Source organism: Oreochromis niloticus, linkage group LG11, assembly GCF_001858045.2.
Source record: "Oreochromis niloticus isolate F11D_XX linkage group LG11, O_niloticus_UMD_NMBU, whole genome shotgun sequence".
Classification (NCBI taxonomy): Eukaryota; Metazoa; Chordata; class Actinopteri; order Cichliformes; family Cichlidae; genus Oreochromis; species Oreochromis niloticus.
This window is the reverse complement of record NC_031976.2, coordinates 32396924-32417774: the sequence shown is the minus strand read 5'-3', so window position 1 is coordinate 32417774 and position 20851 is coordinate 32396924. Positions and strand designations below refer to the sequence as shown.

Below are 20851 nucleotides of genomic sequence, written 5' to 3'. Positions count from 1 at the left end.
CTACTTTTCATAGTTATGACAATTAATTTATAGAAAAAAAAAAATATTTCTGAAGTTTTATTATTTTTCCTGAATTCATTAAAGTTGAAGCTAACAAATATTGAACAGCAGCAAGTGCAACATGACTATCTCAATTTGACTTTTATCTTAATTTTTGTGATGGCAAACAGCGTCACCTACAGTGTTGTGGGCCCTATGGGGATTCAAAGTAGGACTACAAATCAAACTTAAAAGTTCATAGATAAAAATAACACAATTTCACAGTGACATTCATCCCATTGCACACTACTGCTGCAGCAAAAAAAAGTAAGACTAACTATATTGTTATCTTATTTGAAAGCCTTCTGTAGTGTAGCCATAAATGTTCAAACAAACAAACACACACACACATACACACACACACACACATGCATGCACACACACTCTCTGTGGTGGCTCTATGCGATCACACAGAAATGCAAACACAAACTGAAACTCTCGTCTGTTTCTCGTACTGACAGATATGAGAACTTTTTTCTACGTCCTTTCTAAAAATCAAACAATGAATTCATTCACTTCAGAGGCTCTGAGAAAAATCACTTATGTCATCATCAAACAGGTACTTGTTGGTCCAGGTGCTGGCGGGGTGAAATATAGTGCTGTGTTTATTTCCATTTCTCTGATTATGATAGTCTCCCTTGTCCTGACTTGCTTTCTATAGTACTCACTGACTGTGTAAATCCACAGTGTTCATCCCAGGCTAAACAATACTACAAAGAATTTCTTCCTTTGAAAACAATAGCCTATTTTAATTCAATGTCACCTATTCACAACTCCAGACCACACAAAAAGAGTGTAGACACTCCTACACTGCTTATTTCTGACCATTTAACCTGTGTGAGAAGACCTAGTGGAAACAACCATTCATGTCTACCTGTCAACATACACATTTTATATAAGTAAGAGGATGAAAAACTATTGTACTCTGTACTGTACATACAGGAAGTTCTATGAAAGCACATCCACAAAAGAAACTCACCTTTGATAATGGACTCTGCAGCAGCCAAATCCCGTTTGTAGGTCACCTGGAGGACAGAATAACTTGGGTTTATCCAGTCAGTTTACCCAAATGAGAGAAAGGAACATTTTATTTATGGAGATCTGTGCATATTGTTTCAGTTTTACATGCAGATATTTTTAGATATCTGCTCCCTGAAACTCACTGGAATCTTATCTGTGAGCTACACTGACAATTGAGCTGATTATGTTGCTTTTTAAAGGTTTTCTCAGATTATTAGAAATATTCTTTGAGTAAAATTAATGTGTTCATCAAATACAAAACAATAGCTGCGAGTTATTTCAGTGTGAAACACAAATGAAGATTTTGGTTTCACTAGAAATTCATTGAAAAGCTGTCGATATATTTCAAGCTACAACAAAGTAGTTAATGAACAGACACACAGACTAAGACTAACATTATTAAAGCCATACATGTGTTTTTCCATAAACAACAACAACAACCCATTTAGCTTGAATGATTTGGACCTCAGATTTGGACTTTCCTCCAGTTTCTGCTCATTGTTTTTATGTCATGATGCACTTTCACATCTCTAAAGATTATTCAAATGAGACAATATGATAGTAACTCTGTAACTTCCAGTTTAAAAAGCAGCATTTTAAGTATTTAGAAAATTAATTTGACTAAAGAAGATAGCACTTCTGTTAATCTGCCATAGAAGACGTTCCTACTTTGAAAGTAAAACTGAGGTGCTCAAACAACACCACAAATGTATCCCTTGTGCAAGAAAATATCATCTGAGACTACACTCTGTTTTGTAAAGCATTATCTCACAGTTTCATAACACATCTTGATTTAGTTTTCAACTCCATAAATATTCAAACTACCTGGTAAAAAAAAGGGTTAGCAATCCATCGCAACTCTGACTCAGTGGGTCACTGTTGTGCTGCTTTGAGCACCACAAGGTAAATTGAACCTGATATAATGGAGCAAAGCCTTCAGCACGTAAAACCAAATTGCCTTCATATCAAGTTAACATTACGTCTAACTAAAAAAACCATGCATCATTAAGAATGGATCACACAGAAAACTGAGAAGAAAACGTTAATACAGTAGTTAGCCTAATTTCTATATGCTTATCCTGGATGTCACAGTCAATTTACTAGTGTTTCCTTTTTTGCCAGCACCCACAAACTTTCAATTCATGATTTATCTTTACTCATTTGATAAATCAGTGGCGTGCAGTTGTGCTAGCCAAAATGTCACAAAATCCTCGATCCCAAACCCAAAGCAGGCCCCTGGTGAGCTCACCTTCCACAGTGTTGGCGGACCCTCAATGAGCTTGGCATTGGTGCCACAGTACTGCAGAGCCAGATGGAGACACTCTGTGCCAAACTCAAAGTCTGACTCACTGCACTACAGAGGGGACACAAGAGAGAGCAGATGCTGTGGACAGTCGCTGACACCAGTGTATTTCCACCAAACTCAGCGGAATGAAGGTACGTGCCGTTGTTTCACCACAGTGTATGCTCTGCTTCACATAAAATATGCTCTTACTAACAGATTTGTACAAAAGTTTGAAAATGTTCTGTTTTGTAATCCTCCTTTTACCACAATCTGAGTTGAGTAACAGGACGATTACTCATATTTAAAGAGCCAGTAAAGGACAAGCAGAAACCTCAGGGTTGAAAAATGAATCCAACGCATAAATGTCAAAAACTGCAGTTCCTCCAGCTGGACACTTGAGGCTGCCTGACTCAGTTCCCATAAACTACCAGGTTAAAATGCCCAACTTTAGAGCAGAAATAAGCAGGTTTACAGGTAGGTATGGGTAGTTTCCTACTTCATAACATTTCATTAAGAATATTTCAGTGAGTAACTTATAACTCACCAGTCTGAATGTTGTTAAGGCCTCTATTTCTCTTATATAAGGGTGTGGACCACTATGATTAACAGTTGTACCCACAACTATCAGCCTGTGTTTGTGGTGCTGGGGCCTTTTAAAGCCTTTTTAATTGAATTAATATAGTGTGCTTTGAAGTAGAGAGCATCCAAATAGTATGTGCTTGAATTTTGCACCAATTAGCAGGTACTGCCAGCAGCAAAATATGGTCATCTCTACCTTAAAAAAAAAACACAGCATTGTTAAAACACACACTTATCCAGTCGTTTGATGAAGTCATCATGGCTACATCCATCTTTTAGACATAATCTATAGTAAAGAGGCTAAAAATATTAGACTCATGCCTTTGTTGTGAAATCTCTGACAGTGACTGCCAAAACTGTTTTCACCATGCCAGCTAATATCAGAATTATACCAGACAAGAGCCGTTTTCAAGCAGTCTTTGTGAAAAGCAGCCCATGCAGAAAGCAAACAGCATTACTTTTCTTCATTAATCCAATCTTCAACACCTACAGCAAAACAAATGTTGCCTAAATCAACACCAAAAAGCTTGAAGAACAACCACTGAGTGGCTTAATCAATCACTTCTTGTATTGTTTGGAGTTTTAAATCATATGTGCTGCCAGAGAGAAATATCTTGTCTTGGGACATCAAAAACACATCCAAACTGGAAAGTGTTTATCCTCTGAGGAACGTGAAGAATTAATTAACTCAGTAAATTTCACATCAGCCAGAAAATTTGATTTTTGGCTTCTACTATTCTTCCCAGTATTTGTGGACATGTGGTCATTACACCTTGAGATGCTTGTCCATGGCCTATGGGGAACCTAAACTTGATTATGCCAATTACCAAAATCATAATAAACAACCCCCTGGAGACATTTCGTTTCCAACCCAAATTTCATAGAGATTTAACATGTAGTTGTTGAGAAAGTTCATTGTGCACCAAATTCTTAAACCAGCTAACTAAATGATGACTTCTACAATTTCTACGCTAAGCAGAAGCACCAAATATAAAACAGTTATATTTTATAGATACTTCTTGCGCTGACTCTTTTCATTGGTTTGAAAGATTTTAGTTAACTTAGTGCACCTGTATTTAAGAATTATCTTACATTTTTATTACTAAAAGACTTCAGGTACAATCTAATTTATTATGTACTGCTGGTATGATGTGCAACTTGCTTAATAAGGTACTTCTTTCCTCCGGGCGCTCCTCAGATAAGTTGGCTTTGTGCAACACAGGTTAGACTTTCAGCTGAAAAGATTTCCATATCTGGAGCCTTTCATTTCACTCTCCATACTGTGACAATGTTTACACAGTAAAGGTTTCATAAAACAAAGCTGCCGTCACCACATTTTTCAACGGATGCTTCACAGGACGCTGTTTTCTTTGGCTAATGCGCTCTTGGAATTGTAGCCCTCTTATCTTTCTGAAATAAGATTTAAAATGTGCAACACTGGTTTCATCAGGTTCATAAGACATTTTCCCACATTGTTGTGGGAGATGTGATATGTTTTATTTAGTGCTGAAGATGTGGTGTACAGAGCGTTTAAAGGAGCTTTTTTTGGTCATTTTGTCAAGGTTAAAAGGCTAGCAGGCTCTGAGGTTTTGGTCTGATCATTTGCTTAACTGATGGATTAAAAAGTGTGGAATAAATTGTTAAAGGAATGGCAAAAATATAGGTCTCACAACTGTATCTTTTTTACATTGCAGTGTAAGGACTTCAAAAAGTTTTTTGGTTTAAGTTTTATAGTTTAGGGTTTTTTTTATTTTTGCTTGCAATTCAACTTAGTTTCCAGAGAGATATTGCCTCTTTCAGTTTAATTTTCATTGCTTCGAAAGACTTTAGCTTTAGTTTTGCTCTTATATGTTTCAGAGTGAGTTTTAGTTTAGGTTGGAGGATACGCTACATGGAAAAAAGTATTAGCCATCTGCACATCACGCCTACAGAAGCTGCTTGACAATGGAAACCCATGCCTTGAAGGTCCATGCACACAGTTTTATGCTGATGTTAATACCAGTGTAGGATAGGATCTCTGCAATTACAGTGTCACCAGTAGGGCTGCCACGATTAGTCGACTAGTCACGATTACGTCGACTATTAAAATCGCCGACGACTAATTTAATAGTCGACGCATCGTTTGAAGCTTTGTAAGATCCCAAAGACGCAGGAATAAGTAGGAGTAGTAAGTAGTAAGTAGTAGGATTTAAGAGTGTAATGACGGACTGAAACAGAAGATGGCAGCACTGCATGTACAAGGATGCCAGCTGCCATTAAACCCTGAAGAAGAAGAAGCTGTGTCCCAGAATTCATACCGCGGCCCTGCTCAGTTTTCAACAATGGCGGCAGCTAGTTAGTTTTAATATTACTCTTATTATTCTTTCTGGGTCACAAAATAAACGTTCAACATATTTTCAGGCAGGAATGTAGCTGTGTAAACCTCAAATATCTGCTCAGTTTATCAAGACATCACATATTTTCAAAAGCGCTCCAACGTTTTCGGAGACGTCTGTTACCCACCAGCTCGATAGATAGCTGGGGTTGACGGCTCACTAGAGCCGGTGAGAACACCGGACTCCCGGCAAATCGTTTTCAAACCCACCGCCGTCTTTCGCTACTCAGGTTAAACATGATATATAAGTCACTTAGATAACTTAAAAATGATATTGTTTGGCTTTTTTTAGTATTTTATTTGTTCCTGAGTTAATCGGGTTGGCTGAGATTAAAGTTATAGTTTTTACACCGCTGAATAAACGTCAAGCAGACAACTGATTATCAGAAGTGTGAGATGCTCGAGAATATACTCCGGTGTCCTGTTATATTTTAGATAGCAAGGAGCAGATGGCTGAGTTTATTAAACTCCACCAAACAAACTACAAATGTCATTAAAATTTAATAAACTATCATCTTGTCTTTATTTTTAGTTAGCACATACCTTAAACACTTAAAGCTGTAAGCTAATGATAGTTATATAAGAGCAGATGCATGCTGGTGAAATAAGCTGTACGTTTTACATCCAATGGATGCATGATCTGATTAGTCGACTAATCGCAAAAATAATCGGTGACTAGTCGACTATCAAAATAATCGTTTGTGGCAGCCCTAGTCACCAGAGTCTTTTATTCCCTGTATGCTTCAGCACTCAGTGACTCTGTAACTCTACGTGGTCTGCCACTTCACTTACACAATATATTACAGTAACACACTCGGATTTCATGAACTCTGTAGACTGACCCATTCTTTCAAAAAGTTTGTAAAGGCAGACTGCATGGCTAGGTGACTGAATGTATACATCTGCAGCAATGGGACTGAAAAGACCTGAATTCAGAGATTAAAAGGTGTGCCCCTGTACTTCGGTCCATGTACTGTAGTTTTCAGGGGCACAATTTAAGTGTCTGAAAACATGGATTACATTAAAAATGACTGACTCATAGTCATTTAAGGTCCCAGTTGCAATAAAGATAATCACTAAAGCCTCCTCAGGATGGTTTTCTTGTGTTGACCAAATTGACCAAGACTAAAACTAAAGTCATTGTCTATACAAACATTTAATATTAATTAGCTTTCTTAAGAATACAGTACTGGTTTACTTAGTTTTTATTATTTCAGTTTAAAAAATAAAAAGTTTAGCTTTAATTAGGCAAAAAAGGCTTTGGGTTATAGCAAAGAGTTGCTTAAGAACAAATCCAGCAGATACGAAGCAACATTAAACAGCACTGAATAACAATATCAACTCCAAGGAAAATACCTCCATATTTAGCTGCTAAATTCTTCACTAACTGTGTCTGCTTGCTGTTTGGGTGGGAGCAGGTAGAGTGCAATGGGTTTATATGAGCTTTTTTTGCTGTCTCTTTCTGGAAACTATGCTGATTAGAGCAATTAGACTAATGTTCTAGTGTTTTTATGTCCGTGTTACTCTGTGTCATTTCCCTCCCTAAACTCATTAGAGTTAATTTTAACAATGAATATTTTATTTGTGCTTTGCTGGCTTCGTTTCTGAAGATCACATGCAAGTTTGGATTGAGGCGATGAGGTCTTCTCTACTACAAAGACAAATTCAGGCTACCTGAGATTATAGCAGGGTAATATTTTATCAAGCTATAAAAGAGAGGGGAGTCTTTTATATCTGGGACCATGGAACTGCAGAGAGAAATTACAGCAGAAATATGCTCTTGGTTTTGTGGTAATTTAACCTTTAGCATTTTCTCCTGGTACAAAGGCTCTTGCTGGGGACTGGATAAAGTGTCCTCCCTTTTGTCTTTTCAGCCCTGAGTTCTTCTGCTTTCAATAGATGTCAAGCTACAAATGAGCAGCTCTAGAGATTTTTCATGTGCATGTCCTAGAGTCCTAACCTGACAGATACCTTACACTTTCCCTTCTTTTGAAAAGTTTGAAAAGGAGGCAAGGGGGACACAATCTTACTCGACCTCCTCCTTCTCCAGTGTGCCTTGAAAATACTGCAGAAAAGTGAGCTCATTTTCTGAGAAGGCCAAAGCCAACAGGCCTCTCAGAGCAATCTGAAGATCCATATGTGCCAGGAGTAAAAATAACTGCAGACACACGGCGCTCCAATTTAAGGCATACTTAACGTCTTAGCTCAAAGTTTGCCGTGCCCTTGAAAAAAGTGGCTATCGGAAGAACCATCTAATGAAGTAAAGGTTGAAATAGCAAACTGGGAGGGTCTGAAAAATAAATAAGGTCAACTTCATCTACTTAAGTTTCACATTTCGTTGGCCCGCTATGTTTTAGCAATAAACCTCTGCTTTCAGAGAACAATTAACGCATTTACAGTTTACGTCAGCGTATAATTCTTTCCATTTTTCAGGTACACATAGTAAAAAACCCTATACAGGCGAGACTATTAATCTGAATCCACCTAGACGTTCCATGTAATTTCAGTCCTATGTTACCATTTTTCCAACTTAGCCTTTATTCACTTTTGTTCCACAGACTAATCTTCTGCACTGTGGCAGAATATAATCGTGTGTCATTTCTTTCCTAGATGCAGATGAGGCCAAGAGAAAGTGATAGCACCCATGCCACAAGCTCTTCAGAGTGAAACCCTGCAGGTTCTGGCATATCAGCTGAACAATGAAGGACTATAAGGGTCTGTTATGATGTATGGGAATCATAAAGCCCTTTGTCATCCAAGTCATGTAAGTTTTAGTGCATAAATCTCAATCTGTCCTTTTAGAAGATTTCACAGATGGTTTTTAGTAATTATTTGACACCACAAATAAGTCACACATGCCTGCAGGACTTGACCGTCCATGCTGTGATATGTGTGATTTATATAAATGTAACATGAATTTACTTTAAATTGCATATTTTGGATTACCTTTCAAGTCCTGCGAGAAATTTTTGCAGATTTTGAAGTGGACCTATTTTCCATCCATCCATCCATCCATCTTCATCCGCTTTATCCGAGGCCGGGTCGCGGGGGCAGCAGCCTAAGCAGAGAAGCCCAGACCTCCCTCTCCCCAGCCACCTCCTCCAGCTTATCCGGGGGGACACCAAGGCGTTCCCAGGCCAGCCAAGAGATATAATCTCTCCAGCGTGTCCTGGGTCTGCCCCAGGGCCTCCTCCCGGTGGGACATGCCCGGAACACCTCACCCAGGAGGCATCCTTGTCAGATGCCCGAACCACCTCAACTGGCTCCTTTCGATGTGGAGGAGCAGAGGCTCTACTCTGAGCCCCTCCCGGATGGCCGAACTTCTCACCCTATCTCTAAGGGAGAGGGCCAGCCACCCTTCGGAGGAAGCTCATTTCTGCCGCTTGTATCCGCGATCTCGTTCTTTCGGTCACTACCCACAGCTCGTGGCCATAGGTGAGGGTAGGGACGTAGATCGACCGGTAAATTGAGAGCTTCGCTTTTACACTCAGCTCCCTCTTCACCACGACGGACCGGTGCAGCGTCCGCATCACTGCAGCCGCAGCACCAATCCGTCTGTTGATCTCCGGCTCCCTTCTCCCATCACTCGCGAACAAGACCCCGAGATACTTGAACTCCTCCACTTGGGGCAGGAACTCATCCCCGACCCGGAGTGGGCACTCCACCCTTTTCTGGCTGAGAACCATGGCCTCAGATTTGGAGATGCTGATCCTCATTCCCGCTGCTTCACACTCGGCTGCGAACCGTTCCAGTGCGAGCTGGAGGCCTTCACCTGATGAAGCCAACAGAACCACATCATCCGCAAAAAGCAGAGATGAGATTCTTAGGCCACCGAAGTGAAGGCCCTCCGCCACTTGGCTACGCCTAGAAATCCTATCCATAAAAATTATGAACAGAACCGGTGACAAAGGGCAGCCCTGGCGGAGCCCATCACCCACCGGGAACGAGTCCGACTTATTGCCGGCAATGCGAACCAAACTCTTGCAACGGTTGTATAGGGATCGAATGGCCCGTAGCAATGGGCCAGACACCCCATACTCCCGCAACACCTGCCACAGGACACCCCGAGGGACACGGTCGAATGCCTTCTCCAAGTCCACAAAACACATGTAGACTGGTTGGGCAAACTCCCATGCACCCTCAAGTATCCTTGAGAGGATAAAGAGCTGGTCCAGTGTTCCGCGACCAGGACGAAAACCGCATTGTTCCTCCTGTATCCGAGGTTCGACTAGCGGACGAACTCTCCTTTCCAGCACCCTGGCATAGACTTTCCCAGGGAGGCTGAGGAGTGTGATCCCCCTGTAGTTGGAACACACCCTCCGGTCTCCCTTCTTAAAGATGGGGACCACCACCCCGGTCTGCCAGTCCAGGGGTACTGCCCCTGATCTCCATGCAACACTGTAGAGGCGTGTCAACCAAGACAGCCCTACAACGTCCAGAGCCTTCAGGAACTCGGGGCGGACCTCATCAACCCGTATGAAGAGAACATCGAGGGAACAGTTTACCCTGCCCGGGATAGGGTTACCGGGGCCCCGCCCTGGAGCCAGGCCCGGGGAGGGTGCCCGAGAGCGAGCGTCTGGTGGCCGGGCCTTAGTCCATGGGGCCCGGCCGAGCACAGCCCAAAGAGGAGACATGGGCCCATCCTCCCGCAGGCCCACCACCCGCAGGAGGCGCCATAGGGGTCGGGTGCATTGTGTGCTGGGCGGCGGCCAGGAGCGGAGGCCCTGGCGGACTGATCCCCGGCTGCCAAGACTGGCAATAGGGACCTATTTTGTTTTGCCTTTTCTTTCATTCAAGTTTTGGATAATAAGGTCAGCATCATACAAATAATCCCTAACGGTCAGGCTTCAGGCAGTTCCCAATGTCCTGTTTTTCTACACTGAGCTATGTATGATGTCAATGAGAGCAGATATTCCTAATATAGTCATCTCAGGCAACAAGCTCCGACTGCGAGCATAGAAGGACCACTACTTCCTATTTGCATGCAGCAGCAAATCAAAAGGAAGTATCTTAAAAGGTATGGGAACCCCACAGGAAAATCAGTGAGGTTGGGCTAAGGAAATTTCTATTGTTATTTATAAAGTTGCGACAATTCTGTGGCATCAAGTAATATTTTCTCTGGTTAAAAATACTATTGTACTGACAGCTAAAATTAATCTTTAGCAAAATAGTCTAAGGAGCTTGGAAAGAAAAGTGTCTGGACTTTAGATTTCTTGAAGATGTCTCACCTCTCATCCAAGAAGCTTCTTTAGTTCTAAGAGCAATTGGTGGCGAGTGCCAGATTTTAAGCCCTATGGGAGTGTCCCCCAAGAGGGTCATGGACCCCCTATTGATCCTCTACCACACACAAGCCAAGGTCTGAACATCACAATCAACCAAGGTTTCGGGTGAACCCATTGTGAAGTCTAGCCCCACCCTATCATGTGATTTCCTGAGGTCAACAGGCCCAGGATGCTAGTGGACATTAAGGGGTCTGGGCAGGGATCTCAAAACTGGATTATAGATGGCAGACAGTTGGTGCTGTTAGCCACCAGCTCTGTTCAAAGATGGTCGTTTACAGTGGACATAGATGGCTTCTTTCACTCCTCTTTCAAATCATCTGTCTTCTCTGTCCAAAATGTGAACATTGGCATCCTCGAAAGAGTGACGTTTGTCCTTTAGATGCAGATGAACCACTGAGTCACACCCATGGGAGTGGGGCTTAAAATTTGGGTCTCCACCAATTGCTCTTACAACTGAAGAAGGTTCTCGGATGAGAGGTGAAACATGTTCAAGAAACCTAAAGAAGTTCACACGCTTTTCTTTCCAAGCTCCTTAGACTACAATGACTGACTGAGAACCTTCAAAGACAGGTTTTTTATTTAGTTTTCCATCTCCCTCAGCACCATTTTCCTTTTTGTCATTGTAATTTAATTTCGCTTCTATCCATTATTTCATCCAACTAACAAAAAAACAGATTCTTATTGTGTATGAAGCACAAGGTGGAAAAACAAAGACCAAAACTAAAAGAGATAAACTGTGGTTAAACATCAATATTTAAACTGATGTGTACCCTCAGTCACCTTTGAAAGTGGGGTGAGGAGCCAGCCTTTACAGAGAAGAGCCAAATATGGTGAAAAAGGCAGACAGTTACAGACGGTCTGTCCTGAAATGGTATTTATACCATTTCACACAAAAGGAACTACAAAACAAACTATAAGAAAAAGGAAAGCTCAAATCCAGCTTGTTTTTCCACCTCCCACACTTGACCAATCAATGTGTGAAGTGGGTGTTACAGAAATGGTCGCACACAGACCTGTGTTTACAGCAAGACTTGACAGCCAAGTATTTCGTTTTTTTCTTTTTGTAAACTGAAATCTTAGCTAAATACAGAATGTCAGGTTTCTTTTTATCATGCATATAACTGCATCAAATCAGAGAGACCCAAAACAAGATGCCTCAAACAGCCCATTTGTTTGTTAAAGACACATCAGAGTATAGGTCCTACCCTCTGATAGGCCTGAGAGATGACATCATATGTAAATCCTTGAGGCATCTCGCTGGCTCTGTACTTGGCTCTCTCCAGAGAATGGTCTAGGTAGCCCTCGGATGTGGTGGCGATCACTGTGGAAACAAGAGGTCGGATAGCTCCCGCCGCCTGTTTGGACAAAAGACAAAGCATTTAGGTTACCATATTTGTGCTCAATAGTTCACAAGGACAGAATTTCTAAGAGAAAAAAGAGAACAAGAAAAGCTCTGTAAACAATGAAGTCAGTCCCGAACTATCTTCAAAAGAACATGAAATAATTTCATGCTATAAAAGCAGTGTTATTTTGAGCTCTGGAATGTAATTTCACAGTTAGCTCACAGTGACTAACAAACGAGGGCACACAGTTTCATGTCCTCAAAACTTTAGCAAAGTCTGACAGATTGTCAGGCAAAATATGAAAGCAAAAAAGTTAATTAGTCCTTTTGTTTCATCTTGAAGTTGGTTTATACATTTAAGTGTTTGCTAGGGTCCGTAATGGTAAATGGACTGGTTCTTAAATAGCACTTTCTACTCTGAGCACTCAAAGTGCTTTACACAACTTGCCTGTCTGGAGCAGACAGGGTTCGAACCACCAACTTTCCATTTAGTAGGTGACCTGCTCTACCACCTGAGCTTCAGCCTCCTCCGTCAATAATAAATCTGATCATCGTCAGGTTTGCACAGAATGGCTTTAACAGAAAAAAATGGATGACATTGATGGAATGAATGACTCCCTCGATGTCACTTGCATGTTCGTGTCTTTGTGTATGCACTGTCTTTCCTTTTTAAGTAGAATAAAAAACAGATTTGTTTGTTTTTTTTGTTGCTCCTGCAAACACAGTCAATCATAAATGCATATGTATGGAACATTTCTGCATACATATATACCTGACTGCCATAAAGCTTGCTGTAAAAACTATCACAGATGCTTCTAACAATTTTTAATAGTTTTTGAAGGGAGACTAGAGAAAAAAACAAAAAGCCTTTTACAAGAAAACATACTGGGGAGCACACTGATACATATCTATCAACATATTCATGCAAAAATATGCAGAAAAATTAAAATGTCTAGACAGGAAAATCCTCAATAAGACAAGGATCACATTTGCTTCCAAACACATAAGTAAGGCACAATTAAATCCAAATATTTAAGGTGAATGTCGTGAATAAGTACATTCACATGTACACATATTTATGAAGCGATGATTAGAGTTGGAATGTGCTTATAGTCATTAGACACACTCAAGGGAACCAAAAATATTCACACAAGGCAGTGTGCAATGAGCTGAGGGTGCCACAAATCAGTCTGACCAAATACTGTGTGACTATATAGTTCTACAGTACAGGGAGAGGAACAGACAGAAACACTTAACACAGGAAAATCAGAGTTGGTCTATCACATGCAGTTACCTTACGTCAAAGCAAAACTCTATAGTGAGTTAATGTCAACGCTTTATTATAACTTTTGCCCTTTATGATCAAAGTGTGACCTTTAAAACAATATTACTAAACATGTACATGAATCATGAATTATTACTATACAAGTAGTAAACTGGCCTTCACTTCAGATATTTTTTTCATCAAATAATTCTGATTATTTTTCAGCCAAGAGTGAAAATTTCAAGGACAGAACATTTCCTTGATCACATGAGCTGGCAGCTTCACAGTAACAATAAATCCATCTTAACCAGAACAGCCAGAGTACGCACTACACACTCTGCACTGCCTCCCTTGGAAATTTAAAATAATAAAAACTTCTGAGATAATATTTTCATCTCTCTGTGGCAGATTGAAGACAGACTCCAGGAGTAGGCATTCAGCAAGCCTGTGTGGAAGAAACAAATGAAAGGAAAGCAAACATGTGTTTCTGCATGTTACACACGCTGTTAGAATCAAAATTAATCTGTTACGTTTTAGTGGAGACAGGCTTTCTGTCATGAGCGTGGACACAGGCAGGATAATGAAGACCAGACCGCCCGCTGTGAACATACGTCACATAGCACACATGGGCTCTCAGAAACACCATAAATGTTTGACCTGTATCAGGGAGCGCTTGCTTTTTTCATAACCTGTGTGACCTCTCTCAGTTTGGGAGCTTCAATCATGACTCATAATTAGGGATGGGTACCGGTGTCCGGTGCCATGATGGCACCGGTTCTGACATAAACGGTAACCAGACCGAAAAGCAGCGCACATTTCGGTGCTTTATTTCAGTGCTTTTTTTTTCCTGAGCCAATTCTAGCCAATGATTTTACGTTTCCGAGGATAGTAGGCGGGGCCAGGTACGTACATTCTTTTAGAGCAGAGCTACAGATTAAAAATGCCCAAGGCGAAGCGATCAAAAGTCTGGCTGTACTTCACAGCAAAAGATGCAAACTCAGCAGCCTGCAACAAGTGCTTTAAGCTGATACTGTGATACTGTCAAAGGAGGTAACACCTCAAATCTGATGAAACACCTGGCGACGCATAGCGTTTTTTTTTAAAGCCGAGAAATGCGCCGTGTTTGATAGCTTGCTGCAAGACCTCACACCGTGCACATCTACTGCGGGTGTGGTGCCTGTTATCGGACCTGGAGTTAGCAACATCCCCCAAAAACCCGAAGAGGAGAGTCCTGGCCCTGCTAAGCACTGCTTCCAGCCAAGAGTGGACCATATACGACCATATACGCCCTATAGCTGCAGAAAAGGCTAACATTGTTATCTTTTTACAAAAAAAAACAGCTGAACATGAGAGGTTTTTGGACCAATTTTGTGTTCTCCATTCTTTAAGCACCGGTTTGAGCACTGTTTAAGCACCGGCACCGTTTCAAAAGTACCGGTTTGGCACCGGTATCGGATAAAACCTAAACGATACCCATCCCTACTCATAATGAAGCTAATCTGTGAGTTTCTTCACCAACGAGGCCGTGGCTTCGGCCTAAATGTTTTCTGCGTGTTACCAGTGACATAAACACCACCGCCAGGAGCAATGGAGCTGTTGGTCTCATAAACAGTTTATGAGAAGATGGATTCATCTGGTTTTAAAGGGGCGAGTGAAAGGTGCAATCAAAAACAATTTGGTTTTTCTTTGACGGGAGAACTTGAACTTCTTGTATTTTAGCGTGTGGTTAATTTTCTTGTACTCCTCACAGAAAAATAAAACACAGGTTGTAGTAACCCACCAGGTGAAAAATTTGACCCCAACTGCAGTTTAGCAGGATGTCTGATGTGTTTACACCATGTGCTTTAATTGCCATTCTCTGGTTTTCTACTAAAAGCATGAGAAAAAATGAAGTATGCACTAAAGTTGCAATTTCATTTAGGTACGCTATGCTTTCCAACCATGAGGAACGACTGGCTTTTGTGGTTTTTCCTCTTTTTTGAAGGATTACAATCTTTCTCTCAGTAGCTCCTGTGATGAAAACAGAGGTTTCCTGAATACCTACCAGATTTTTCATGATGTGACAATTTCTGAGCTTTAAATACACAACTACGAACCAGCAAAGTGAAACTTGCCAAAAGAAATCTGTGTTTTAACTGATTATAAAGAATATTTAATTTATTCTGACTGTATTCTGTCTTTCAAAATACATATAAGTATTAATATACAACATTAATATTAACCATATTAACATTGCAGCAATGAAAAGGATTACATTTGACAAGGTTGGAAGTTGTTTGTTGTGGACACTGGGATTTGTAACTAGTTATGGGATGTGTCGTTCCTTTACTGTTAAAAATAAATATGTCTTTGCATACCTTGCATCGTTTTTTGTTGTTGTTGTTGTTTTGGTTTAAGACTTAAAATTAATAGATTTATAAATGTTTTTATGAAATTTCAGTGAAGAAAATCAATGGGAAATTCACCTCCGGAACCAGGGCCTTTGAAGTCATCGTTGACACTACTATTCATCCTTTTTATACTTGTGTTGTTTACAACAACAGAAAACACACTTGTAATGAAAATAAATGTGTGTGCTCAGCAGACACTGTGTTTCACCACAAACCCAGGCTCACATACCATACTAATGATGCCACTATTATTAATGTAATGGCAGTGTAAGGCTCAAAAGTGGTGGTGGCAGGACAAATAGAGAAGATGGAAACACGATATAAAAATTAGGAAGTTTGGTTTTAGAAACTAGCTTTAAATAATGACTCCTTCCTAGTTCAAGGTAGCATCTTCAAATATCCTGTTTTTGTCATTGTTTTTGATGTGATTTATGTTTGACTGTTGTTTATTTTTAAATGTAACATTGTTTATATGTTTGGTTTTATGTATTATACTTTCCCAGTGGCTCTTGTTTGCGTTTAGCTGATTATTCAAGACGTGCAGTTTAGGTTTGTGGTTCTATGTTTGGGTTAGTATTTCCTTTGCTATTCTTAACAGTTGCTGTTTCCATTCTGTTCCTCCAGTCTTGTCTCTGTGTTTTCTTTTGTCTTTTATTGTTCCACTGCCTTGCTGTTTCCATGTTTAGTTGTTTTATTTCCTGTTTTATTTTGATAGTGGTTTGTTTGTATCTTGTGTACGTCTCCTGTATTGTGTTTAACCATCCCCCTGGTTGTTGTCTAGATTGCTTTCAGCTGTGTTCCCCACCTGTTTCTCCTTCCCTCATTACCTCTCATGTATATATTGTTACAGTCTTCCTGTGTTGTGTTGTCTGCCTAACTGTGTGCTCCCTAGCTCTGTACTCTTTTCCCTATAGATAAGAGAGAGAGTTAGGCCGAGTACCTTTCCTGTATGCTCGACCAGGTTTTCTCCTGCAGAGGCCCGGTGGTGGACAGAGTCATCACACTGACAGGGGTTCATCTGCAGGGCTCGCATTATACCTCAAATAGGCCTGAGCCAACCATCGTCTCTCTCTACCGCCTAGGAATGACACCTCCAGGTTTCCATTTGTTGTTCTTGCTTTGATGCCCAGACCACCTCACTTACACTTCACTTGTCCATGCCTCCATGCCATGACTGATACCTCTGATTCCTCAGATGTCATGTTTATTATTTTTTACTTTTGTTAATAAAGCATTACTGGCATTACAGCCAATAATAATGGATTGCATTTATATAGCGCTTTTCTAGGCACCCAAAGCGCTTTACAATTCCACTATTCATTCACTCTCACATTCACACACTGGTAGAGGCAAGCTACAGTTGTAGCCACAGCTGCCCTGGGGCAGACTGACAGAAGGGAGGCTGCCATATCGCGCCATGGGCCCCTCTGGCCAACACCAGTAGGCGGTAGGGTAAAGTGTCTTGCCCAAGGACACAACGACCAGGACAGAGAGAGCAGGGGGATTGAACCGGCAACCTTCCGGTTACAGATGAGCTTCCCAATCCCCTGAGCCACGGTCGCCCCAATGTTGCCCCCCCGCCCCCTTTTTTTTGGCTATTAACATTGAAGATATTTTAAGAACAATCATCGCAAGGCAGAAGCAAAAGAGGAACATACACACAGAGGACGATTACATGACGATGTAACAGATTACTCCAGGAAAGGTCAGATTTGAGGTGCTGGAGTTTGTGTTTGGTCCTTAAATTCAGGGGTTTTCAAGTTAGACAATCTAAGGATGAAAACACTGTTTCAAACAACACACAAAATAAGCAGCAAATGTAACCGCATGTTGGGTGGATTTCAGGTTAGATTCCAATATGTGATTAATCTTTTAAATATTAATCATTTTAATCACACTAACCCCTTGTTCCTTGGCAGCCATTGCTATCTTGCACAGAAAATCCTCCTCCACAAAAGGCCGAACGGCATCATGTATGATGACAACCTTCGGTCTGCCCACTGCTGGCCTCTCCTCCTCACCCAGAGCCAGGACTCCATTACATATCGACCTGTGACGTGTCGAACCCCCTGGCACCACACGAACCTTTCTGTGCTTAAACCGCTGGATGACGTCCATCATCAGGTCCATGTTTTCTTTGGCAACAGCAACCACAATGCTTTGGATCCATGGCACACTGCAAGAAAAAGAAACATCAGCTCAGAAATGCCTGATTTGTAAGCTGAGCCCTCAGATGGAGAATTGGGACTGCAAGTATTCAAATATTTAGTTTTTTTAGGCTGTGTAATCTGGAAAAAGTCAGGAAAGATTTGAAAAGTTCCCAAAACACTGGACGACATTTTCTGACCACTTAAACTAAACACGTATAATATAAATATGTATAATATTTATATGAAAATTAACACGCTAAAAATGCTTGTTTTTGTTTTATTTAACTTAAAGTATTCTTATTATTTAGTAAAATATATACATTTGGGTAAAAATAATATACTTGTCTCTCTTGCGAACAGTTTACATTAAATTCACATCCGTGACTTAAATAGGAAAGTACGCCCAGGAGACAGTTAGCTTAGCATAAAGAAGTGAAGTGGGGGGACATGTGGATGTCCACTAGTTCAAAAATCTGTCAGCCACCACCTTTTTTTTATAAGTCCAATATATTTTCTCATCTTTTATAGAAAAAAAAGCTTTAGATCTTAATGTTAAAGCAAGCTAATAAGGTACTGCCTGCAACTGTAGCTGATTGTAAAAAGCATGCAAAACATAAAGAAAAATAGAAGTTCTAGGTTCAAATAATCAAGTTTTTACCAGCACACTGGCAACCCCTAACCCCTGGCAGCCTCCCTATAACCTCGAGGAGGGCCACACAGGCTGTGCCTTTTCTGCTTGTTAATTTTCTGACAGGCACATAAACTGACAACAAGCTAAGAGGAGACGCATCAGATTTCAAACACCAGCTGTCTTTGTATTGTTGTAATGGAGGTCAAACAACGATCACAACACAGAGTAGCTCCATCTTTTCATCACTTTAGTTATTGAGCTAAAAATCTGTAGAAAATATGTTTGTCTGCTGAACAGAAACACCCTAATGCTTTGACAATCGTAATGTGAGAGAAATAGGAACCTTGGATTCAAACTTTAGAAAAATTGAGCAAGCAGACTTTACTCCTAGAAAAGTTAATAAGTCACAAAAAATGTCTCTGGTATATCAGAATGAGACACCAAATTGGACAAAGCATGTGAAAGGGCACAAACGCTTAACCGACTGTTATAGATTGAAAAAGAAAGGTAGAATTAACATGCTAGAAAAGCTGAAGGAGCATGACAGAGAAAATGTAATTAATTCGACCCCTCTGCCAGTTGTGCAAAATTTAGCTAATCACAATATGCATACAAAGAAAAATCTACTATAACTCACAAAAAATATTATGCAACTTATTTCCAAGTAATTATTTTCCTCACATTGCACCAGTACATGTGATCTTAGGGTTCATACGCCTGCAAAGCATAACACGTATGCATGCCACATCTGCACATCAAATACAGGACTGTGTAAAACAAGTGACCAGATTTGGATTTTTGGGCTCAGTTCAGCTTCTTTTCAACAGGACAGGGATGACTGGTGTAGAAAGGCTGAAAATGCATGAGTGGGAATGAGCTATTTTTCTATTTTAAATTCTTTTCATAACTAATGCAAGCCAGGAAATGTACTGAAAATAGAACTGATCAACAATCAGTTGATTTTTGTGCATAAAATGTCACAACACAGAAAATATGCCCACCATATTTGCTAAAGTCAAAGCATAAATATTCAAATTGCCAAAAGCTGTTTTCTTTTTAAATTGAAACCTGGACCCCCCCCCAAGATTTCAGTATTTATATATATTTTTAATATGATTATTAATGACTGATCAGATGTTGACTGTACTGTGCACTGTGGGGGCCCAACAATTAACTATTGCCCATGGGCTACCTGAGCCACTAATACGGCCATGGTGGAAGTAGCCGAGGCATCTTTCCTTCTGTTTCCGTGTCTCCCTAATAACTAACAGGGACTGAATCTTGTTGTCTCTCCTATCGTAATTGTTTCCTACCTCTCGAAAGCCTGAATAGTGTAGCTTATGAGCGGTCTGCCAAGAAACGTGCAGAACTGTTTTGGTGTCTGTAGTCCCGTTCTCTCTCCGGTGCCTCCGGCAGGAAGAACCACCGATACAGGGAAGTCCACGCAACGTTCTGCCGAGTGGTGGTCGCTCTTCCCGGCCTCGCGCATTGTGAAAATCCCGGGATGAGCGGGCCTGTGCGGTTCACAGTTATCACCCTGCGTGTTCATATTACTGACCTCAATATGTTTAACGATAGGGGTGTGAGGGGTTACAGTGTAGGTTACTTTCCAAAGCTATCCATTCCCTTCTGATGGGCGGGGTAGGTAAGAAACCGAGAACGTGGATGGAAAAGAAGGGAACACTGCTGTGAAGCGGGCAGATTATCAATGGCGCACACTTCCGGTGAACGCTTCAAAATAAAAAATAAAAGTGTTTGAAAGTTGCAAATAAAGCAGCTCGTAGAGTATTCATTTTGATTTGAAAAAAGTTAACTACACTTCACAACAGAGGATTAAAGGTGACAGTTTGTGAACTTCAGATTGTGAAGATTATGTGACTAGAAGAAAAGTTAGAAAACAAAGTTTTCCCTTTAATATGTAGTCCATGAAAAAGAGGAAAGCGTAGGATGTAAAAGTGAGAACTTTTAGAAATACATACATTTGTGCACCTGTAATGTACTTTTTATTTCATGCATTCATATCTACGTGTATCTTATTGGTTTCCAAAAAAGTCCAGGGGATTTTTTATTTTTTAATAACACATAATAACAATTAATAACACACCCCAGTAATTTTCTAATGTTAACAATACTCAAATAATTGAATTGAATCCAGAAAAATCATAATCAGCTTCATGTACTGTTCTTTCATGTTTGTATTACTATAATTTAAACGTTACAGTGTTTAACTTCCCATTTTAGTAAAGGAGTCATTCCCAAAAAATTACGGGAAATATTTGCCAGCTCCTGCTCGCCGGACCACTGGTCAGGACTGGGATGTCCTAATTCCTGAGATGTTTCAAGACCATTTACACTGCAGGTAGGTGGAAATGTGTTTGTAGGAGAAATCCTGCTAAATGCCAGTGCTGAATTCATCCAGCTTTCTGTAGCTGAAAAATATAAATTTATTGGTGCATTTTATGTCCAAGGCTTTTTTAAGTTTTAATGAGAGCCCC

General features: G+C 40.5%; 1 protein-coding gene across 2 annotated transcripts in view; it reads right to left on the bottom strand.

The window, feature by feature from the left end:
* crppa (CDP-L-ribitol pyrophosphorylase A) overlaps positions 1–20092 on the bottom strand; it is a 54964-nt gene extending 34872 nt beyond the window's left edge. The window contains exons 1-5 of one of the 2 annotated variants that reach the window (XM_003450292.4): positions 19670–20092; positions 17478–17751; positions 11785–11934; positions 2309–2413; positions 1019–1064 (exon numbers count right to left, since the gene is read on the bottom strand). In XM_003450292.4, the coding sequence (XP_003450340.2) occupies positions 1019–1064; positions 2309–2413; positions 11785–11934; positions 17478–17751; positions 19670–19905 (811 nt within the window). In that variant the 5' untranslated portion in view covers positions 19906–20092. The remainder of the gene's footprint in view (positions 1–1018; positions 1065–2308; positions 2414–11784; positions 11935–17477; positions 17752–19669) is intronic. The other variant, XM_005455126.3, reaches the window with a different exon arrangement.
* Between the last annotated feature and the right edge of the window lie 759 nt (positions 20093–20851).